Here is a 19,904-nt window from a genome sequence, read left to right as displayed (position 1 = left end):
GGCATTGAAGTGATGCCTTGTCATTGATATTGTTAATATTGAGACTTGAGTGAAATGAAATGTCTTTCCTTAGGATTGATATTGAGTTTCATTAGTCTTGATGAAAAGTGTTGATGATTTGGCTTTAGCTTTGTGTTGTTGGCATTCATGCATTTGCTAGTTAGCAACTGTGTTGACGTTCAAATGAACTGAGTGGCAAGTTGAGTTAGTTGTGTTCTTGATAAGTTTGTTTAGTAAGGGTTGAGCTTTAAGTTTGTCCTTGAAAAGTGATTCAGTCGTGGACTATACTAACTCTACAAGCAAAAGAGTTAGTGATCAATATTGGAAAGTTTAAATCCTTATTGGGTTTGAATTGGAATATATTGATCATTGATGATTCCCCTTGTGCTTGTTACGATATGAGCTACGTCTTGCTATAGATGGATTCATGGAGGATCGATTAGATGATCACTTGTTGAGCATAACTTCATTATGCTTGGCTTTTGGATTGATGCAGACATGCTCTTCATTAGCTTTCGCATTATGAAGTTTAGCTTATGGATGTATTAAAGGGGATATTATGGTTCTACCATGATTTCTTCTTTAGCATTGAAGTTAGTTCGTGCGAGACTTGTGATCATTGTTAGGCAAGACTTGGCTATAGGCTTCTTCGAACTTTATGTCCTTTGAGTTTATTATGCTCATTGTTCCATTTGTTAAAAGTTGTTGTGGGGAAGGCATTTTTGGCTCTTTAGCTTCGATGTACAAGTTAGTATTTGCATTTAGCAATCATTAGTGATGATTGATTATCATCTAGGATAATTGATTATCCTTGTACGAGGTTTTGCTTGATTATCGTTGATCTAGATTGATTTGCTATTCTTCGGGATGGTGGATTCCTTCTAAGACGATGATTCTGCACATCTTTTATTGATGGGATGATTAATGATCTTTCATGATGGTTAGTTGTTCTCTTTGATAGCTTATGGCTTTTTGCAATACCACAAGTTGTTTGTGGTTTGCTCTGGATTGGTCTCTTAGGTTTGAGACATTAGTAGGATGTTGCTGACACTTGCTTAAGCAACTTGAGTTCCTTAGTGTTGTTGGCTGGGATCTATTCGGATTGGCTAGTGCAATGGTTAATATGAACAAGCGTTTGTTTGCTTTGCAACATTCATTTTGTTTTGTTGATTATTACTCGAGTTAGTTCTCATAGATTAGGATGTTATTTCTTTCGGGTGATACATTCGCGAGCATTGTGCTTGTTAGTCAATGATACTTTGTGTTCTTTGAGTTGTGTTTTGTGAGTTGTTTGGCATGCTATCTGCCATTTTCGGTAGTTCAATTTTATCATTGAGTTTCCTTGATGATCTACTTGCTATTGAATTTTGTTGGATGGTGATTCCTATGTTTACCAATTATAATGATCTTGGTGGTTCCTATACTGTAATACTAGTTTATCGGATTATAACTTACTTGGAATACTTTTGTGCTTTAATCTAAGCTTTATTCACTGATAATTAAATCTCTAAGATATCATTGTCTATGACTTTGATGTTTTCAATATATTGATCTTTGCATTTGGGCCAGTAATGGGCAGACTGGCTTCGGCACTTCGTGTGTATGGTGAAATCTCTAGTCATGGGGTAGCTACTGTCAACTGGTCACATAACCCGCCTCTTTGTCGATGTTCCTTATTCTGTTGAAAGGGCGTGACCGTGTAAACAACTCTAACTACCTGTTTACAGTAGTCTATCTAAACCTTACCGATGGGTTTGGTTTCTTTGCTCAGGAGGGTTGGGGCCTCTAGCTTCTCTCTCTATGTCCCTGCGGGCAAGGCATATCACACTTTTGTAGCTGGGTGACACCCAGAGCAATAAGGGTGGCTGACTCCATTGGTCATTTCCTTGTCGGCGACGGCCGGAAGGTGTCTGAGCTGGTAGCGCATCTGCGTTAGACAAAGAGGTTGCCCCCTAACTCATTTAAGTTGGTGCATTTCTCACATAGTGTGAGTACTGTGAACTTTTTCTGGAGTTGTTTCCTTGGCAGTATTCTAGACTCGAGTATGCATCGACGAGGACGTCGATCTTCCCTAGGGGGGGAGAGTGTCGCGAATGTGACTTCAGGTATCGAAAGTTACCTGTCGGATAGTCCTTACGGACACTCTTACCTTACTGCCACTCATATAACCCGCCTCTTTGTCGATGTTCCTTATTCCATGAAAGGGCGTGACCATGTAAACAACTCTAACTGCCTGTTTACAGTAGTCTATCTAAACCATATCGACGGGTTTGGTTTCTTTGCTCAGGAGGGTTGGGGCCTCTGGCTTCTCTCTCTATATCCTTGCGGGCAGGGGCATATCACACTTTTGTAGCTGGGTGACACCCAAAGCAGCAAGGGTGGCTGACTCCATTGGTCATTTCCTTGTCAGCGACGGCCGAAAGGTGTCTGAGCTGGTAGCGCATCCGTGTTAGACAAAGAGGTTGCCCCCTAACTCATGTAAGTTGGTGCATTTCTCACATAATGTGAGTACCGTGAACTTTTTCTGGGGTTGTTTCCTTGGCAGTATTCTAGACTCGAGTATGCATCAACGAGGACGTCAATCTTCCCTAGGGGGGGAGAGTGTCGCGAATGTGACTTCAGGTATCGAAAGTTACCTGTCGGATAGTCCTTACGGACACTCTTACCTTACTGCCACGACGGCAGGAGGTCGGTATTGCTGGACCCTTTATCAGTCCCTCTTGTGTTAGTGGAGTTAACTGGGCATTTCGAGTGTACTTAGACCGGACGAGCATAAGGATGGAATTCCTACGTATTATTAGCTAAGCATACTTAACCGGTAAGGAGTTCCCGTCTCGTTTTGTCTTGCACTTGCTAGTAACAAGAACCCTCGCGTATTGAGATTGGTCCCTCAATGTCGTTGGATGATAGCTTACCGTGTTTGCCAAACACCCTCGCTATCATGCCCTTTGTGTTAGTCTCATTTCGGTCCTAAATGCTATTTATGGAAAGTGTCTAGATTTGCTCATTTGGCATATTTACGGAATGTAGAGATCGGCTTGAACACAATGGTGTTTGTCCCGTGTCCAAATTCGCATTTTAGCGCCATTCCATATTTAGCAAGTTTTGAGCTTGTCCCAGAGACTAACTCCTAATACTAAGGGAGGCTTGGGGTGAAAGCCCAAAGCGTGTGTTCCTCAAGGGAGGGGGGGCTGTGGGGGGTTCCAAATGTATAGTAGGGATAGTGGGTAGGTCGGGCATGGCCGACCAACCTGAGGCATAGTCTAGCTCTCGCTTGCGTGCCTGTCCTTGTTCTGCATCCGGCTTGGGTCTAAGCCCAAGTTCCATTCCATGCTAACTGGTGGAGTACCCATATCCTCACGTTAGGCCACCGGTATGCAAAAATAGTGCCAGACTCCGTTTGGCTTCGTTTTGCGTGCTGGTCCTGGCATTAGGATGCTGGTTGCTTTAGGACTGTTCCATGTCGCTTCGGGCTCCTGTCCCTTCGCTCCTTGGGCTAAATGCTCGGGAGTTGCTTTGTGGTCCGGTTCCATCACTCCTTGGCTCCATGCTTGGGAGTTTGGCATTATTCCTTCGTTCAGTGGCCCAAGGCCCTGAACCTCGGGTTCCTATGGACACGTGGCATGGACACGTGGCATGTGACATGTGGCATCTATCACGTGGCACAAAGAGGGTTTAGGTTCTGCTTCATGGTGTTATCCTATGGTAAATCACCATAGGATAAAGGGTCAAAACCACGTGCGCTACACAATCCTATCGTTCGGCCGGAGTTCATTCGCAGGAATCCTGGGGATGATGTGTACCATTGGTTCGATCACTTTACGGTGATTGCCACATATCATTCTTGGGATGATGCTTGACGTTTGCGTGAGTTTCCCATGTGTCTCCAAGGGACGGCATTGCAATGGTACAATGGTTTGGGAGCAGCCACTTGCGGGGATTGGAGTGTTCTTCCGGATGTCTTCAAACGCGCCTTCGGACATGCAAATGACTGTGATGATGTTTTCCAACAATTGCATCGTTTTCGCCAAGGGCCATCTGAGTCAGTGATGCAATTTGGTGTTTGTTTCCGAAGTCTTTTGCTTCGTGCGGAGCCACATATGTCGGAGCGGATCAAGCTAGGAATGTTGTGGCTAGCACTTCGTCAAGATCTTGTCGGACTTGTGCATGCACTTGCTCCTGCCACCCTTGACGATGCTCTTCACTTGGCACAACGTTATGAAACGTCACCTCTTCCACTTCTCGTTGCACGTCTTTCAGCTCCACTTCCTGTGGGTGATGGTCTTGTTCCAATGGAGGTTGATGTTGTTGCTGCTCGAGTCCAAGGTCAAGGGTGAGGACATGGTCATGGCCGTGATGTTCGTTGCTGGGCATGTGATGAAGTTGGTCATACTTATCGGCGTTGTCGGCATTTTCCGGACTGGCGACCTCCATTTCCTGGTGGAGACCTTGGCATCAGCAATGTCCCGTTGGTGCTGTTGCAATGGAAGGTTTGGACACTGAGATGCATTCGGGAAACGAGGAGTCGCATGAGTAACAGAGGGATCTTGCGCGAATAAGTCAGTGACCCCTCCATATTTCTTTCGGGAGTATCATGAAGGGGTTCACTCGGCACCAGTTCATCCAGTGTTTACTTTCCAAGGTCGTCTTTATAACAAGAAGTCTCCTATTATTCTCTCTGTGTTGGTTGATACAGGTTCGAGTTTATCTTCTATTGCTCGACCTGTTACCACACATTATCGTCTACACTTGCGTCGTGCGGCGGAACTAGTTTTCATTCTTTATGGCAACGGCCGTATACATGCATGTGCACGGGATGAGGCAGACCTGGTTGTGTGTGTGGGCGATCTCGAGCTTGAGTTGTAGTCGTTGCGGGTGGTGCCGAGTCAAGCTTTTGACCTCATTCTTGGTATGGATTGGTTGCAACGCAATCATGCCAAGTGTGACTTTGAGGCTTCTCCCCCTTGTCTCATACTTCCTTATGTTTCATCCATTCCTCTCACTTCCATACCTCTTCATCCCTCTACTTCTACCTCTGCTTCCATTACTTTTGTTTCCCCACTATTTCCTCCTATGTTTCCATCTTGTTCTGCTCTTCCCTTTTCCGATCCCTCCGACGATCTTTGTGTTGCAGTAGTTGATCGGCTTATGAAGGAATATTCTAATCTCTTTGACTTTGACCTATCGTCTGGAGCCAAGATTGCCACACGTCATCCGATTCCAACTGGGGATGCTCGTCCAATGAAGGTTCCTATTTGTCGTCGGTCACCACAGGAGATCAAGATTTTACATGCAAATGTCAAGGAGATGTTGGAGAAGGGTGTTATTCGGAAGTCGCAGAGTCCTTGGGCATGTGAACCTCATCTTGTGACGAAGCTTGATAGGAGTATTCATTTTTGCATCGACTATCGTTCGTTAAATGACGTAACAATCCCGAATGTGTACCCTCTTCCTCACACTGCTGATCTCTTGGATCATCTGGGGCGAAGTCATTAGTTCACCAAGCTAGATCTTGCTTCTGGGTACTGGCAAGTACCGATGGCCGACATTTAGTGTCCACAAGGTGCAGAGCAAGATCTACCTTTGTTTGATGAAGTTCACGAGGCTTAAAAGATTGAGCCTTGGATTCGAAGGCTTCGAGATGGGTTTGAGAATTCTACATCACTTGCTGATGACTTGTCTTTCCGGCATTTACATTCTCAATATCATTTTGAAGATGGCCTTCTTTATTTTGTGGGGACAGATCCTGATGATCATTTATGACTGGTGGTGCCTTCTATCTTTATTCCACAGTTTCTTCATGCTTACCATGATTCTCCTATTCTAGGTGGGCATATGGGACATTGTCGTGTAATTGAGAAGCTACGCAGGTCTTTTTATTGGCCGGAGATGCGACGTGATATTATCCGATATGTGCATAGCTGCGTTTGGTGCCAAGCTCGTAATACTCCCCCTTGGGCTATGGAAGGACGGTTGGAGTCAATTGCAGTTTTCCTGTCCGTTTGAGTTGGTGGCATTTGATCTTATGAGACCTTTTCCACAGTCGACTGCTGGCAATGAGTATATTATTATTGCTTCTAACTATTTGACTCGTTAGGTGGAAGTTAGTGCTTTTGCTAGCGCCTCTGCAACTGCTGTTGGATAATTCCTCCTCAATCGAGTGGTGTTCCAGCATTCTTGTCCAAAGCGAATTCTTTCAGATAATGGTCCCGCATTTATGGTTGAGGCATTTCATGTTTTGACGTCTCGGTTGGGGATTTGCCACACTTTCACGAGTGCTTATCATCCACAATCAGACGGTCTAGTGGAACGGCTCGTTCGGACGTTCAAGGGGATGATTGCGAAGTATGTGAACTTTCAGCATTCAGATTGGGATGGTTATTTGCCGTCTTTTCGGTATGCATATGTCACTGGGGTGTAGAGTTCTATTGGTGCTTCACCATATAAACTCCTATATGGTTATGATCCAATATTACCAACGGAGCTGGGTTTACCTTCGCGATTGCCACGAGTTGCAGAGGCTAGGTCATCAATATTTGACAAGCATTCTTCCACTTGTCCGAGCAGAGTCTGCCGAACACTTAGGCCACATACAAGTGGGACAACAATGGCTCTACAACTCCCATCATCATCCACCTACAGAGTACAAAGTGGATGATTTTGTGTTAGTCTGTTTTCCCCATCTTACGGCACATGGTTTATCTAAGGGGCTCCTTGCACAGTGGAAAGAACCGTATCGGGTGTTGCGGCAAGTTGGACCACAAGTTTATGAGGTTCGGCATGACATCTAGCAGGCCAATCCTTTAGCGATTGTGCATGTGCAGCGCTTCATACAAAGGGATCAAGAGCGGTTAATACCATGTATAGATTTGCCATTGCCTCCTCCTAATGTTCCTCCAGATCCTGGCCCATCTACAAGAGAACCCTGATGGTCTTTCATTATTCCGAGAGGAGGGGATGATGTAAAGGCTAAGTGTACGGCTACAATGCCGTATACTAATATTAGCGTAATGGGATTTTGGTAGCCGTCGGATTGGTTTTAATCCGGATCACTCGCTCATGTATATAAGCTAGGGTTTTTGGGCTAATTGATATGCACATTTCTATATTCCCTTTTTATATTCCATGCACTCACAATATTTATTTCTAGATATTTTTTCCTTAAACATTAGTATGGATCCTAATCAAAAGTTAGAGTTCAACAAGAAACATTGAAGATAATTGTTACTCATGTACACTAATGCATTTCTTTATATGTCTAATATGATTATAGAACAGGATGAACTTCCCATCATACTTGACTATAAAGATTATTATGCAGCATATGTGACTGATTAGAAATACCCTTGAATGATATTAGAGACAAGCTGGGTCTTTCATATTGATTAATTGGTTGCAATGCAATTAAGTGTTGCAGCATTCTAGGTGATGCTGGGGATGAAGTCCTAAATTTTTTTAGTATATGAGTGTTTTTTAATCTATTTTCTCAAGCATTGCATGAATGTGTTTTCATTTGGCAATCTTGATTCACTCTTTGTACAAAGATTCCCAGTGTTCTTGCCATCCACAATCTCACACATTAGGTGGATCCAAAACCTTCTCTCTCTCTTTTTTAGCTAATTTACTAGTGAAGCTATGAACCACTTGAAAGGTCCTACAGCTCAAATGCAAACTAAATGTCTTGTGAGAATATTCCTTTTGATACATGTCATCTTCTATATTATCCCTTATGCTAAGTTTACAATGACTATATGCAAGCTATGAGTTTCGATCTATCTATTGTAAGCAGCATGAGCGAGATGAGTGGCAAGCTACAAACAGTGTGGGCATAGTATGAGTGGTGAGTGGTATGAATAGTGAGTTGAAAGTTGTAAGCAACGTAATTTGGCTTGAATAGCTGGAGTATGGTGATTAGGCTTAAAAGAGAAAAGGAAAAGCTGTCGGTCTTCAACTTTTCTACGATCTCTACTTCAGGTGCTGAGAGAAGTTTCTCAAATGGTTGTGATGCTGCTTGAAGCGTGACAATGCCAACGACGATTTTGTCCAGGACAGTACCAATCGGATTACCAAGCGACAGTAACCAGGTCTGCAACTTAGTGAAACCATACGTCAAACCAGACAAAGGCTCCAGCATAAAAGTTCTTGAGCTCCAGCGCATGGTAGGCGAGAACTTCTGCAGCCTCCGGATATGCGGATATGAAGATCTGGAAGCCCCTGTCCGGGACGTAGCCTTGGACGGTGTCACTTCTCACTCGATCTCCAACTCCATCGGACGCTTCAAGCAGCTAGAATGTGACGCCTTCTTTGTGCAAGCGTCGTGCTCCCGGGAGACTAGCATGGCCTGCTCCAACACAACGTCAACCTCTGGAGGAGAAACGTTATCAGCAGATTGAGATGCTCCATTCTCAGTTTTGGTCGACCGTCTGGACTGAACTCGGGGATGGCTTAAGACGAGAGCAAAGTGCTACTTGGTTGTGGTGGTGCTTTTGTTGTACATGGAAGCGGCAATTCGGATAGAGTAGGGATTCCCGACAAGGTGGCAAGGTTACCATGGCCACAGGTAATGTGGTTGCTATATAGCCACTTCGTTTTGTTTTAAGAGGTTCCTTGGATTGCAGGACGAGATCCAACGGGGATGTTTTGAGTTGTGACCACCGCGCGTGCAGGAGCAAGGTGAGTGGAAGTTTTAGTGCCATCTGCACATTATTTTCGTTTTTCTGGCAGTTCAAGCTCGCCGTTTGTCATCTTTCGATTTACGCAGACAAGGAACAGAACATCAGGCATGCTCGTGAAGCTATCCAGACGGCTGCTGATGGCGGCAGCAAGCTGATCCTTCTTCTAGTTAAGTTTTGTAGTTCTCTGTTCAGTCATAAGGAGAATGTCTTACAGGAAATGGGGAATTGTCCATACTCAAACGCGAGCTTTCCAATCTATGCAGGCGATTCTCCCTCTTCCAAAATGCTTTCGGACATGGCAAAGAGTAAGGAGGTTACCATAATCGGTGGCTCCATAGCGGAATGACGTGGCGATCATCTCTACAATACTTGCTGCATCTACGGGAAAGATGGCTCTCTAATAAAAGGTAAACATCGGAAGGTTTGCTTTTCTGACGCGTTGTCTACGGTTTTTTCTCAGCCCTCTTTCACACCAGGTTCACTTTTTTTGACATCGATATACCATACAGCTCAAAGAATCGGACACACTGGGGCCTGGCCATAAGTATACTGTTGTTGATTCGGGTAAGGTCCTACAGGCATTACGACAAGCAAAATAACTCACATTGCTCACTGACGAAGATGTTTGTTCTTTGTGACGGTGTCAAGGTTTGCTATTGCAAGAAGCTTTAATTTGTTTGACATGTTAGACGTGAGAATGTGTGTGCTCCAGGAATTGCAAGGCTGCCTGGAAGGCAGAAAAGCGGGCTAATTCGTGGTGGACGCTCTTCAAATATTTTGTCGTTGCTGCTGGGCTCGTATCCGGGGCATTTGATTTGCGTACCGTCATCGACATGCTCAAGAGGACACCGAAACTGAGCGACCGCACCAGGTTTACCCTCATTGTGGATGCTGCAATCAAGGATATTGTCAACTTGAAGCAACTCTTCCAAGTAAGTGCGCTTCCTCTTCCTCTTTAGGTCGCTTCTGTTGCTGTTCTATGCGTCCAGTCGGAGCCAAGGTACAGGCCTTTGATTGGAGACATGGTCGTGATCCCGCTGGTCCCTTGTGAATGCTCTGATAGCGCTGGTGGTGCTTTGAGGGCGGTTGATCCGGCAGGAGCCACTGCGGCACAACAGAGCGTGTAAAACACAGGATGCATGCGTATATCCAGACTAATGTTTTGAAATAAATTCAGGTTAGGGCTTCCGTCTTTCACAAGATCGTCACCGTCGATTAAACGCGATTCCAGCCGTCGATTTGTACCCGTTAGCGAGAAGCTAGGTCAAAAAATTGGCGAGCGATGGTGGCGTGCGAGTTTGGGGAGGACGACTGTGGTGAGCTCCTCAAGCTGTACAGGCGGGGTGAGAAGCTGGGATCTGGCGGCGAAGGGCAGGTCTATTTGTTGAGTGCTCGTCGCAGGGCTGGCAAGAAGTATGCGGGGAAATTGGTTGAATCGATGAGGAATGGCGAGAACGAAGCTCGGCTCATGTCTAAGCTTCGCGTCTGCCCTGGAGTCGTCGCCTTTGAGGATTTTGTGAGGGAGAGAGAGGGCGGGAGGTGCTATGGGACCATCGTGATGGAGCTTTGCGGCCCTAGCTTGGCAGAGCGATTGATCCATGGAGGGGCAGTGACTGAGGAAGAAGCAGCCAAGACTATTAAAACGCTAGCAGAGACACTCAAGTGGATGCACTCGAGAGGGGTCGTCCACCGCGATCTCAAGCCTCACAACATCTTTGAGAGGCTCAACGCCACTGCAGTGGACGAAGTGGTGATTGGAGATTTTGGCATGGCCACGGACAAGCAGTGGGATATGCGGCAGTATTGTGGAACAGCAAAGTACATGGCACCCGAGGTGGTAGCGGTGAAGAGTGATGGAGCCCGAGGACCACGAGCGAGTTACACGGCGGCCGTGGACGTGTGGGGGCTGGGAGTCATTGCGTACGAGCTGCTGAGTGGGTATCGATCGAGAGTCGAATTTGATTTTTTGAGAGCCGGAGCATTCCCGAGTGATTTGGCATCATGTGAAGCAGAGGATCTCATCCAGGGAATGCTAGCTGTGGAGCAGAGCAAGAGGGTGACTCTAGATGCTGTGCTTGCACATCCCTGGATCGTCAAGCATTGTGGTAGTGGGGAGATCTTAACAGCAATGCCACACAGGAGGAGGCATTGCGGAGTAAAAAGGAAGTTTTCTAGCACTGGTGGGGATGTGATCGTGAAAAAAATTCTCGCAGGATAGTTACTCGATGGTTGATGTGGCGGAAAGTCCTATAGGCTTTGGGATGGGTAATACCACATTGGAGACCTCTGTAGCCAAAGACCCGATCGACGGAGGTGACACGATGGCTATGACAACAAATATCTTTAACAACCAACGAAAAGCACCTACTGCCCTTGGACATAGCGTCGACAAGCAGCTTACCACCGCAGTTGAGCGTCAAGCTGGAGAGGAGTCCATTGCTGAAGAGCCTATCAACCAAGTTGACAACGCCGAAACATCTCAGCAAACAAAGAATATCGACGAGCACACACAATGTGTTGGCGGAAACTTAATCGAGTCCTCGTCACCCATAGTCATCGTCAATAAGCTTGCGCTTGAACAAGTCAGGACGCAGCCCAGCCAGCTCTTTGAGGCTGTACAAAAGGATTCGACGATCACAGCAGCCAATGCTTTGGACGACCATTGTGCTGATTCGGAGAACAAGCGGTACACTATCTCGGATACTCTTGAAAGGCTACCAGCGGAGCCTTCTGCTGACGAAAAGTTCCAGGATGGACATGTCAAGTCACTTGACGCAGCGATAAGGAACACTTCGGCCGAACAAGTTCCCAACAATGCTTTATACCCGAAGTCAATACCTTTCACAGAGGCGCTGGTTTCATCGACGTACAAGCTGACTAGCCCGAATGAGCTTGAACATGTCACGGTGCAGCCCAGCCAGCTCTTGGTAAAGCAACTTGAGACTGTCGACAAGAATTTGACGATCGCCGCAGGCAATGCTTTGGATGATCACTCCATAATTTGGACAACAAGCGGTACACTGGTTCGGATACACTTGAAAGGCTAGAAACGTGCCAGATTCTGGGAGATGTGGAGCTACTTGATCTAGAAATCCAGCATACGTGGCGGACAGTCGAAGAGAAAACACTTCGACCGAACAGGAAAAGCATGCTTCCAACAATGCTTCAGGCCACAAGTCTGGTTCCATCAACGAACAAGAAGTATCTACTACGGATACGTGGACCAAAGTGCCGGAAGCTGATCAAAAGGATCTCGTAGCCACCGATTTGGACAAGCAGTCGAGAGTATTTACTAGCTTTAGTTCCATCAGCAAGCGGCTTACTAGCTCGGACATGCTAAAACCCGTCGCTGCGTTTGAGCACGAACTTTCAGTTCTTTGCGTGGCACTCAACGCAAGGAGTCAGGAGGTGGATATCTGCGTCTCTTGTGGTCCTCTGGGGAAGCACGGTGTACAACTGTATTTCCCTTGACAACAACTTGGTATCGGAGGCAACGTTGCTACAGTCCTTTTCACTGCATTCTTACGAAAATTTTGGAGCAGACTCTCTGAACGTTTGTTCAGTGTTTCTTTCTATTTGGCTTACATTATTTTCGCAGCAGCAAGCGGAGTTTGGAATTCAACTCACTCCAGACGGAGACAGCCTTCTGTTGCTGGGAACTTTTGCTGTTCATAAGCTTCCCAGTCAATCAAATATAGTGCGGGTGGTTTCTCTTGCTGAACGTGATCCGAAGGCTGAACTTCTTGCGACTGCCGCAATGAGATGCTTTTGATAACAGGAGAAGTTGGTTGGAACAGCCACCAGAATTGTAATGAAACAACCAGAAAAAAATAAAAAGGTAAAAAAGAAATGTAGTAAGAAAAGGTTTAAGATTATAATATCATGAATAAAATTCAATACAGAATGTTCTCAAACACAAAACACAGGCTTTGCAAAACATCTGCAAATTTAAGCTAGACAATAGTATTATAGTCAAACTTAAAGAATATTCTTCAAATATTTTATTACTATTGAACATAATATCCATCAGCTCGGTTTCAAGTTGAGCGAAGCGCTGCAACACGACCACGAAAGACATGAGAAAAGGAAGCTCTTTTAGTTGGGAGTGAAAGTCACCTGTTGATGCAATAGCGTTTTCCAGTGGGAGGAGGGCCGTCGTCAAAGACGTGCCCCAAGTGAGCATCACACTTGGAACACTTGACTTCGGTGCGAGGCATGAACGGGATGGACCAGTCGCTCTCGCTCTTGACATTGTTTCCAATCGCCTCGTAGTACGAGGGCCACCCCGTGCCACTGTCGAATTTGGTGATGGAGCTGGAAGAACAAAACTCGAGAAAACTCAGCTATGGATCTAAAGTTGAAAAGAAACCACTGACAGCCAACAAAGCAAGCAACCAGAAGAGCAGAAAGGGAAACAAATCCAAGCAAGGAAACTTACTTGAAGAGTGGTGTTCCGCAGCAAATGCACTCGTAGATCCCAGCAGTCTTGGTGTTCCAGTACTTCCTGTTCGATCGGATGGATGATCGCTTAGATAGATCTCGTTCTCGCCAGAGTTTCTATGTTCTATGTTCTAAAAATGCTTTCTTACCCGCTGAAAGCTCTTTCGGTCCCCTTTTGCCTCGTGACGTAGAACTGCTCGTCCGTGAGCTTTTCCTTCCACTCCGTGTCGCTCACGGATTTAAATTCCGCTCCCTCTGGAGAAAGAGATTTCTCACGACTCCTCGCATGGAAAAGTGATCAAAGATTTCTACCTGCGCTGACCGAAGGCCCGCCGGATGAATCCCTCGACGACTGCGAGGCGCCCATGATTCGCCGCCTATTCCAGCCGCTGGCCACAAATGCGGGCCTCTGCGCCGCGATTCCAGCTGAATTCCAGCGATCAAACGCCCCAATCGACCCAACAATGCGAGGGCTCGCCACGCTTCGCATTTTAGGGCTAGCTAGAGCTCGATATTTCTCCTTCTCCTTCCTCGCGCCACGATACAAGGACTTTACACACACAGTGGATTTTAATCTCCATAAAAAGGTCTTTTTAGGGTTCTTTGGAGCCGTGGCAAGACGATGCTGCGGCTAGCGAGGGCCGCCCTCCGCGAGCAGCACCAGCGGAGGCTCTACTCCAGCGCTTCGCGAGTCCTCAGCAATGGGGCGCCATCGGTGAGTGTCGAATGCGATCGATTGAGCTGGAAATTTCGATCGATCTCGCAATATTTTGGTTGATCAGGCTACCGGCGCCGCGTACCCCATCGTGGATCACACATACGATGCCGTCGTCGTCGGCGCCGGCGGGGCTGGGTTGCGAGCGGCCATCGGTCTCTCGGAGCATGGATTCAACACGGCTTGCATCACAAAGCTCTTTCCTACTAGATCTCATACTGTGGCAGCACAGGTAGATTTTTTCCCCTTATTTTTTGCCTTCACTCTTTTCGTTGATTTGAATGTGATTTCTTTAAGGGAGGAATCAATGCAGCGTTGGGAAATATGACCGAGGATGATTGGAGATGGCATATGTATGATACTGTCAAAGGAAGTGACTGGCTTGGTATGGTTACAATGCTTTTTGTCCGCTTCTACTGAAAATTTTCTCTCTTACGTTTAGGTGATCAGGATGCTATTCAGTATATGTGTCGAGAAGCTCCTGCTGCCGTCATTGAGCTCGAGAATTATGGTTTGCCTTTTTCAAGAACAGAAGAAGGTAAAATCTACCAAAGAGCTTTTGGTGGACAGAGCCTGAATTTCGGCAAAGGTACGATCCATTCTTCCTCTCTGTCTTCGTTGGTAGCTAAGTCTGCCTTCCAGGGGGTCAGGCATATCGTTGTGCGTGTGCTGCCGATCGAACGGGTCATGCGCTACTGCACACTCTCTACGGCCAGGCCATGAAACACAACACACAGTTTTTTGTCGAGTATTTTGCTTTAGATCTCATAATGGACGACGAGGGTAAGGACATATATCCATTTCGTCAAACTTAACGGCTGATCGTGAATGATTTTGCCAGGTGCATGTCGAGGTGTTATGGCACTTAACATGGAGGATGGGACTTTGCATCGTTTCCGTGCTCTTTCGACGATTCTAGCGACCGGGGTACGTTGTTCTCAGGAATCAAGACCATCCTTATTGAGTTGTACGCAGGGTTATGGAAGGGCTTACTTTTCAGCAACCTCAGCTCATACGTGTACCGGGGACGGGAATGCTATGGTGGCTCGTGCTGGTCTTCCTCTGGAGGTTCTTGGCTTATCCTGTTTTTCATCACTCGCACTTGTTCTAAAAACTTTACAGGACTTGGAGTTCGTGCAATTTCATCCGACTGGTATATATGGTGCTGGTTGTCTTATAACGGAAGGTTTGCTATCTCATTTATTTGTACCCTCAAGTCACTATGCTATTGGTGTCAGGGTCGCGTGGTGAAGGTGGCATTTTGCGAAACAGCGAAGGAGAACGTTTTATGGAAAGATATGCTCCCACTGCGAAAGACTTAGCTTCGAGAGATGTCGTGTCTAGATCCATGACAATGGAGATTCGCGAAGGCCGTGGAGTAGGTCTGTAGAGCTGTTTTTTCTTGTCTGGTTTGGCAACTGATGTTTTACCTTGTTCCTAGGGCCTTTGAAGGATCACATATATCTTCACTTAAATCATTTACCTCCGGAAGTGCTGAAAGAAAGGCTCCCAGGAATATCAGAAACAGCAGCAATCTTCGCTGGTGTTGATGTTACTAAGGAACCGATCCCCGTGCTACCGACGGTCCACTACAACATGGGAGGGATACCAACTAACTACCGTGGAGAGGTGTGGCTTTGATGTTGGAATGTTTTATTATCTTCTCTCACCATCGGTATGCAGGGTGTTACGACGAAAGATGGAGATCCCGACTGTCTCATTCCAGGGTTGATGGCTGCTGGAGAAGCAGCGTGCGCATCCGTTCATGGTGCCAATCGTTTGGGAGCAAATTCACTCTTGGACATTGTGGTTTTTGGTCGTGCGTGTGCCAACACGATGGCCGAGATTTACAAACCTGGTGAGACATCTTGCAAATACCATTGCGTTTCAGGATTACTATTCTCTTGTTTATCAGGCGACAAGCAAAAGCCATTGCCAAAGAACGCCGGAGAAGGGACCATTGCCTGGCTGAACAAGCTGAGATATGCAAATGGAGATTTACCCACCGCCAGCATCAGGCTTTCGATGCAAAGAGTCATGCAAAACAACGCTGCCGTCTTCCGTACACAGGAAACTCTCGAAGAAGGTAAGCACATCTTCTTAAATTTCCCTTGTATTGATCGAGCACACAGGATGCAAGCTTATCAACGAAATATGGGATAGCTTCTCTCGAGTTAAGACATCGGACAGGAGCTTGATATGGTACATTAATTCCTGCCAAGCTCTCCTCCTTACCTTGTTCGGTTTGCGCAGGAACTCTGACCTCATCGAGACGATCGAGCTAGAAAACTTGCTCATCAACGCAGTGATCACAATGCAATCCGCGGAAGCGAGAAAAGAGAGCCGTGGAGCGCACGCCCGTGAAGATTTTGCGGTAAGTATCTCACTACGCTGCCAAGCTCTTGCTCGTAACTTTTAACTTTCGCGATTCCAGAAACGAGACGATGAAAACTGGATGAAGCACACACTGGGGTGAGAATCACTATTGCGTTTTCACGATTGTCCAATCGGCTAAACTTCCGGATTGTTCTCGCAGGTTCTGGGAGGATGGGAAAGTGAGGCTTGATTATCGTCCAGTCCATATGAACACTCTAGACAAAGAAGTGGAGCCATTCCCTCCAAAGGCACGAGTCTACTAACACGACAAAGTAAATGAATAAGAGGAACCTTCTTTTGTAAAATTAAAGAGGATCGAAAAATAAAAGAGCTCTAGTGCCAAAGAACTTTTAGGGCTTTTCTATGTTTTAGGGTTCTTCTCTTCTCTTCACGCCATGGCGCCAGCGGCAGACATCGACGATGATATCCTCAAGGAAAAGAATCCCCCGCCGCTCGACGAGGACGACATCGCGCTGCTCAAGACTTATGTAAGATTCGTGGCTTTTTTCGTTTCTAGCTCGTTCTTGTGTGTGATTTGCGCTGCGTTTCTAGGGTCTTGGCCCCTACGCTACCTCCACGAAAAAGGTCGAGAAGGAGATCAAGGAACTCGCGAAAAAAGTGAACGATCTATGCGGTGCGTTGCGATCTTGCTGGGCTTTTTTGAGCGTGCTTTTCCAGGGATCAAGGAGTCCGACACTGGTCTAGCAGCTCCTAGCCAGTGGGATCTGGTGTCTGATAAGCAAATGATGCAAGAAGAGCAGCCACTGCAAGTAAGGGAGATTTTTTTCTTCGATCTATTGCTTTTCTCATGTTTTGGTTTTGGTAGGTTGCTCGTTGCACCAAGATCATCAATCCAGGCGCGGACGATTCAAAGTACGTGATCAACGTGAAACAAATAGCAAAAGTATATAACTTTTTCGATTCAAGAGTAGGATTCTCACAATCTCTTTGGTGATAGTTTGTCGTGGGTCTTGGAGATAAGGTGTCTCCCACAGATATCGAGGAGGGAATGCGCGTCGGGTATGGTTTTTTTCTTATGTTCTCGATGTAAATGACATTTCTGTGTGTTCTATTACAGTGTTGATAGGAACAAATATCAGATCCAAATACCTTTGCCCCCTAAGATTGATCCGAGCGTCACTATGATGACGGTGGAGGAGAAGCCCGATGTAACTTACAATGACATCGGCGGTTGCAAGGAGCAAATCGAGAAAATGCGGGAGGTAACTACACCATTTTACATTTGGTTTTCTCGTCGACGATCTTAACTTTTACGCATATAGGTTGTAGAGCTTCCTATGCTCCACCCTGAAAAGTTTATCAAGCTTGGAATCGATCCTCCCAAAGGAGTTCTTTGCTACGGCCCTCCGGGAACTGGGAAAACGCTACTCGCTCGTGCAGTGGCCAATCGTACAGATGCCTGCTTCATTCGAGTTATTGGCAGCGAGCTCGTCCAGAAGTACGTTGGTGAAGGAGCTCGAATGGTGCGCGAGTTATTCCAGGTATGTTACATTCTGTGTTTATTCCTGGCAGTGGTCTTAAAAGTTTTTTTTTTCCCTTTCTCTTTTTCTTTCAGATGGCCCGATCAAAGAAAGCTTGCATTGTTTTCTTTGACGAAGTCGATGCCATTGGTGGTGCCAGATTCGACGACGGCATTGGTGGCGACAACGAAGTGCAAAGGACGATGCTCGAGATTGTCAATCAGCTGGATGGTTTTGATGCTCGTGGGAACATTAAAGTTTTGATGGCCACGAACAGGTACTGCCGACTTCATCTAAGTCTTTTCCAATCAAACTTACATTACTCCAAACAGGCCTGACACTCTGGACCCGGCACTCCTCCGTCCCGGACGCCTCGATCGCAAGGTGGAGTTCGGACTCCCAGACCTCGACAGCAGAACTCAGATCTTCAAGATCCACACCAGAACCATGAACTGCGAGCGCGACATCCGATTCGAGTTGCTAGCTCGCTTATGCCCAAACTCGACCGGTAAGTTCTCGTGCTTATACGGTAGATGGTTTTCTCTCCTCTCTCGGTAACCACGCTTTGGTTTGCTTGAATCTTTAGGCGCTGATATCAGGAGCGTTTGCACTGAAGCCGGCATGTACGCGATCCGAGCTCGCAGGAAAACAGTGACGGAGAAAGATTTCCTCGAGGCCGTGAACAAAGTGATCAAAGGCTACCAAAAGTTTAGCGCTACTCCAAAATACATGGTGTACAACTAGAACGCATCCTGGCCGTTGAAATGTTTGAAAGAGCGCGCGGCGCCATTTATCTGCTTATCATATGCGTGTGGTTGGCTCGGGCACCTTATCTTGTGTGCTGACGTGGAGATCTCTCGTTGGCTGGGGACAGGCTTCCATAGCTCTAGGTCTTGTGAAACAATCCCTAATTCCTAGAGGAGCCAAGCAGCCACAATCCATGGCAGCAGCGATGATGAGCTTGAGCTCCTTGAATGTGGCAGCATTGCCGCAATGCGATGGATTGGCGCGGCAGGGGTTGGCATTGGCCCCGGCGAGGAGTTCGGGGAGGAAGATCGTCGCATCGTCGCGGAGCCGTGTTGTGATGAGGTAAGGGAGGGATTCTATATCGATTCTAGACCGAAATTCGTGTTCCTCTTGTTCGAATTTGGTCTTTCAGCGCCAAGAAGAGCGATAGGGAAGAGCAAGGAAGCATTCCCGTGGCTCAGCTAACGGCGCTGGCGCTGGCGGCGAGCGCGGTGATTCCAGAGTTTGCCGAGGCCGCGATCACGCCATCGCTCAAGAATTTGCTGCTGAGCGTGGCGGCAGGATTCGGAGTTCTCGGCGCGCTCGTCGTGGCGGTGCTGGGCGTGGCTACATTCGATCCAGTGAAGAGAAGCTAAAAATCTTTCGTGTAAAAAACAGGGGATCCCTAGCCCTAATCCCTCTGCCACGTGGTATGACGCGTGGCAGGAATATACCAGCGCATAATCACGGAATTCGAAACCTAATGAATGAAGCTGGGCTTCTCGCAGGGGACAATGATCTGGGCATAGTTTGACAATAACATCACTTATATTCTCGGTCAGGACAAAACTATAATAGCAACGTCACTCAAACAATGTGGCCCACCTTGTTTTTGGAATGCTTTCTCATGGTTTATACAAACCATATCAGCTTTCATCCCGTCCAACGCTGGGAAGATTAAATTTCTCTTATCGCCACCTTTGGTTGTGTGTAGGGCAGGCGTTTTGTATAGTTTTCGTGGAGATTGAGAGCCTTGTGTCTAGAGCCCGGCACTGGCCAGCTCTCCCCGGTTTCGATTCCAGCCAGCCAAATGCTCCGTGCAAAAGCCCCCCTTAAAAGGAATTAAAAAAAGAGAAGGGTATTTTGGCGCTCACGCTCGCGCACTCTCTCTGGCACGTCATGTCATCTCATGCCCCTGACACCATGGAATGTCTAGCCACCTATGACATGTACGGGAAAAACGCTCACGTGGCGCTAGGGCAGCCGTCAGCAGGCCGTTAACCCCGCGGGACTAAACCTAAACTGGTGTTTAATTCCTGCGACGCTTCTTGGAATTAACGGGCCGCGGTTACACTCGCCCGGCGCTAACAAACGCCTGTTTTTTCCGAGGCAGGGCAGAAATGATCGCCGGTAGTAGTAGTAGCATCAATCACACCATTTAATTCTCGCACCACATCGCATTTTCCTATTCTTTCCCCCACATCTTCTATC

At 46.7% G+C, this 19,904-nt stretch overlaps 5 protein-coding genes across 5 annotated transcripts; 4 read left to right on the top strand and 1 right to left on the bottom strand.

The window, feature by feature from the left end:
• The first annotated feature begins 9,957 nt into the window (after nucleotides 1-9,957).
• LOC9645544 (calcium/calmodulin-dependent protein kinase type 1) lies at nucleotides 9,958-10,893 on the top strand. Its single transcript, XM_002969993.2, has one exon. The coding sequence runs from the start codon at nucleotides 9,958-9,960 to the stop codon at nucleotides 10,891-10,893; it is 936 nt and encodes a 311-aa protein (XP_002970039.2).
• Nucleotides 10,894-12,616: 1,723 nt separating this feature from the next.
• On the bottom strand, nucleotides 12,617-13,661 carry LOC9646080 (peptide methionine sulfoxide reductase MsrB). Its single transcript, XM_002969742.2, has 5 exons — nucleotides 13,428-13,661; nucleotides 13,265-13,370; nucleotides 13,114-13,179; nucleotides 12,792-12,989; nucleotides 12,617-12,729 (listed from the first exon to the last, which is right to left on the bottom strand). The coding sequence occupies exons 1-5, from the start codon at nucleotides 13,603-13,605 to the stop codon at nucleotides 12,702-12,704; spliced, it is 576 nt and encodes a 191-aa protein (XP_002969788.2). The 5' UTR covers nucleotides 13,606-13,661; the 3' UTR covers nucleotides 12,617-12,701.
• Nucleotides 13,662-13,702: 41 nt separating this feature from the next.
• LOC9646079 (succinate dehydrogenase [ubiquinone] flavoprotein subunit, mitochondrial) lies at nucleotides 13,703-16,553 on the top strand. Its single transcript, XM_002969992.2, has 16 exons — nucleotides 13,703-13,830; nucleotides 13,898-14,062; nucleotides 14,128-14,215; nucleotides 14,273-14,419; nucleotides 14,473-14,613; nucleotides 14,672-14,757; nucleotides 14,806-14,898; nucleotides 14,953-15,016; nucleotides 15,069-15,212; nucleotides 15,272-15,459; nucleotides 15,514-15,688; nucleotides 15,746-15,916; nucleotides 15,963-16,032; nucleotides 16,084-16,204; nucleotides 16,265-16,302; nucleotides 16,367-16,553. The coding sequence occupies exons 1-16, from the start codon at nucleotides 13,738-13,740 to the stop codon at nucleotides 16,467-16,469; spliced, it is 1,887 nt and encodes a 628-aa protein (XP_002970038.1). The 5' UTR covers nucleotides 13,703-13,737; the 3' UTR covers nucleotides 16,470-16,553.
• On the top strand, nucleotides 16,530-18,514 carry LOC9646078 (26S proteasome regulatory subunit 7A). The gene is made up of 10 exons (XM_002969991.2): nucleotides 16,530-16,694; nucleotides 16,759-16,840; nucleotides 16,885-16,976; nucleotides 17,033-17,110; nucleotides 17,165-17,226; nucleotides 17,285-17,429; nucleotides 17,490-17,708; nucleotides 17,783-17,964; nucleotides 18,020-18,195; nucleotides 18,274-18,514. Exons 1-10 carry the CDS (start codon nucleotides 16,602-16,604, stop codon nucleotides 18,429-18,431), a joined length of 1,287 nt encoding a protein of 428 aa, XP_002970037.1. The 5' UTR covers nucleotides 16,530-16,601; the 3' UTR covers nucleotides 18,432-18,514.
• Nucleotides 18,481-19,193, top strand: LOC112346246. Its single transcript, XM_024674701.1, has 2 exons — nucleotides 18,481-18,776; nucleotides 18,847-19,193. Exons 1-2 carry the CDS (start codon nucleotides 18,493-18,495, stop codon nucleotides 19,067-19,069), a joined length of 507 nt encoding a protein of 168 aa, XP_024530469.1. The 5' UTR covers nucleotides 18,481-18,492; the 3' UTR covers nucleotides 19,070-19,193.
• Nucleotides 19,194-19,904: the final 711 nt, after the last annotated feature.

Source organism: Selaginella moellendorffii, unplaced genomic scaffold (assembly GCF_000143415.4).
Source record: "Selaginella moellendorffii unplaced genomic scaffold, v1.0 SELMOscaffold_13, whole genome shotgun sequence".
In the NCBI taxonomy this organism is placed as follows: domain Eukaryota; kingdom Viridiplantae; phylum Streptophyta; class Lycopodiopsida; order Selaginellales; family Selaginellaceae; genus Selaginella; species Selaginella moellendorffii.
The sequence above is the reverse complement of the archived record's forward strand: the minus strand, read 5'-3'. Positions and strand labels throughout refer to the sequence as shown.